Source organism: Buceros rhinoceros, unplaced genomic scaffold (assembly GCF_000710305.1).
Source record: "Buceros rhinoceros silvestris isolate BGI_N320 unplaced genomic scaffold, ASM71030v1 scaffold11193, whole genome shotgun sequence".
NCBI classification, from domain to species: Eukaryota; Metazoa; Chordata; class Aves; order Bucerotiformes; family Bucerotidae; genus Buceros; species Buceros rhinoceros.
Window position 1 is genome coordinate 61,322 of NW_010404234.1, and position 2,894 is coordinate 64,215.

General features: G+C 39.6%; 1 protein-coding gene across 1 annotated transcript; it reads right to left on the minus strand.

Annotated features, from left to right (window-relative positions):
- Positions 1-373: 373 nt before the first annotated feature.
- DAP (death-associated protein) lies at positions 374-2,692 on the minus strand (the record flags this gene model as incomplete). The annotated part of the gene is made up of 2 exons (XM_010133324.1): positions 374-493; positions 2,650-2,692. Coding segments are annotated over 2 exons (163 nt in total), but the record flags the coding sequence as incomplete, so codon positions are not given.
- Positions 2,693-2,894: the final 202 nt, after the last annotated feature.

Consider the following 2,894-nt stretch of genomic DNA (forward strand, 5'->3'; position numbering starts at 1 on the left):
AAAGGGCTATTCTTCCTACCAGATTAGCATAAAAACTACATTAACTATGTGCTATTATGATGTTGCAACTAAAAGTACAAGTTTTAAGCTCATTAACAGTATTATTCATACTGAAGTTTTATCTTTGCAATAAGAAATTCTTATTAAAAAACCATCCCTGATTAGCAAATACTTACAGAATTTTCTGGGATTGTTACCTGGGATAACAACTGAACAATGTTTTCATTCTTACTGACCCTTGAGAATTAAAGAAACAACCTATTATTTTAGAGGTCAATTTTACTGATTTGATAGTGTGAATCCTAAAGGGGTTTTGTCTTCTTTTGAAAACTTATTCAGTGATGGCACTTTGGCCGAGATTTTGATGGAGAGCTCACTTGCGAGGCTGGTGGATGTGCTGTTTGACGTGTTGCGGGTGAGGAAGCTTTTCCACAGAAGGATGTGGTTTCTGGTGAGCCACCTGAGCTGCAGCTGGAGGGAAGTCCTTATCACCCTGTTCAAAGAACACACCAGGAAAAATTTAAGAAATCTAAAAGGATACTTTCCAGTTCAAGTGGATGTAAGTTTTTAAAAATGTGAAAAGCAGATGGAAAACAGCGTTGCGTATTACTCTGAAGCCCCCCTGTACACATCCTATCTTGCCATTCTTTTAGCCAACTTCAAAATTTTTCTCACACAAGTTTCACTTCTTCCAGTTACACACACAACCCAACAACTTGTTAAAGTGACCCCAGGGAAAAAAAAACCCAAACCATTCCTATCTTCAGAGATGAACAGCTTCTCGTGTGAAGTCACCTTCATCAGCTCTGTATTGTCAGATCTCTTTGACCTGTTTGGTTTTCACAATGCAACCAGAAAGAGGAGTCATCCTCACAGTGAAAAAGTTTGGTTTTTTAATGTCTATTCAGGCCCTTCCATTTCAATTTGTGTCTGCTGTCTCTTGTCTGCCTGCCATGCACCACTCCAAACATCATCTTGATAACTTCCTTGTGGGAAGTGGGAAGGCTGCTGTTAGGTCCTCCCAAAACCATCTTTTCTCCATGCTAAACAAGGCCTGTTCCCTCAGCCTCTCCTCCCAGGGCATGTGCTCCAGCCCCCTGACCACCTTAGTGGCCCTCTAATGAACTTGCTCTGGTTTATCAACATCTTTCATACATGGGTGTCCAAAACAGCATGAACCATTTCATGTGTGGTCTAAAGTGTGCTGAGCCAAGGGGGATAATCCCTTCCTTTGATCTATCAGCTGCTTTCCTGTTAAAGCAGCCCAGGATGTGTTGGATTTCTTGCTGTCTTGCATGTGGCTGGTTTGTGTCCAGCTGCTGCCTGCCATTCTTCCAGCCTGTCCAAGATGGAATAGCATCCCTGCCCTCAAACTTATTAACTGTTCCTCTCAATTTGATGCCATCCACAAATGTGATGAGGAGCCTTCTGTCTCATAAAGACATTGAACAGGATGGGTGACAGGATATAAACCTCTACTTGGTGCCCATGACAACTATTATGTACCAGGAAAATTTCAAAATATATTGAAAATTTACTCTGGGTTCAAAAAGCATTGCCAGATTTTGTTTATTACATAGAGCAGAGACTTTGATACATGTTTGGTACCTATAAAGTCTGAGAAAATGATAGACCAATTTTTTCTCTGCACAGCTTAATAAATAAGCCTATAGCTGACAGCTTGCTGAGTATATATATAGTACCCCATCAAGTAACCGATTAGCTAAAGAGCTCAGTTACAAAATAAAGAAAATAGTTTCTTTCCACTCTGAATCTTTTGCATGCCTACTAAACTGGGGGCCTGTGATTTTTGTCTGAGATTTCCTAAGTCACTCATTAAAAAAAAAAATCACCACTCTACAGTTGTTGCTATTGATATTACTAAACGTTAATGCAATAATTACTCAGAAGTAATTAGGCATCTAATACCTAAATAGGTATCCACTTTGGTGCAGATGGAGGCCCAGGAAATACACCAGTGCCTGTCTACTACCCTTATGGACTAGGTAAAATGGCATCAGCTCTGTCTTTGCTCCTAAATGATCTGACAGAACCACAGCACCTTACTGAAAACTGCATTACACACCCCAGTGATGTAAGGCCATCATGTAAAGCCACAGTAAAAACCCTGTCACAAAGTGCATGGCGTGAATTACTGATAATATGATTAATGGCTATCGATACTAATGAGTTAGCTTATGGATTTCCAGGTCCTGCCTGCTGTTAAAATACGGGAAAATTTGCCTTGAATCCCAAGGCGCATATGGCAGCTGAAACACGTTATCTTCAAACGTATCCGTACAGACAGGAGTGTCACTCCCCATCACAGATCAAGCTGTAGCAGCAGGCTTGACACGCAACTGCTTTCAAAGGGAATGAATGCAGTAATATCTAGCTTAGATATGAAAAGAAGATCCAATAAAGTGCTAAAATTCAAAGTAAACCAGCGTAATTTCAATAAATAATTTCAATTTCACTCAAAACCAAAAAGAATGCTCAAAAGGACTTACACAAATACACAAAACATAAAGCCTCTTCTCATAACAGAGGAAGGGGAATGAAAAAGATTAGTTTCCCTCTGATCAGTGATAACGCTGAAAAGCCTACAACAATTTTCCAAGACTGAAAGAAATTTAATGATAATCTTACCCTAGCAATGACACCAGAGATGAACACCGTTGGTTTAGGCGGGCTGAAAAAAAAAAGGGGGGGATTATTTGTACAAATTATTGAGAAGGTAAAAATGAAAAGCACATCACACATGCAATGCGAAAAAAACCAACCAACAAAAAACGGGCATTTTTGGCAATTAATGAATATTTTAAATAGACAAGACAAACTTCTTCAAATGACTACTGACTTCCTAGCACATACTGCAGCCAAGAACAGACCTG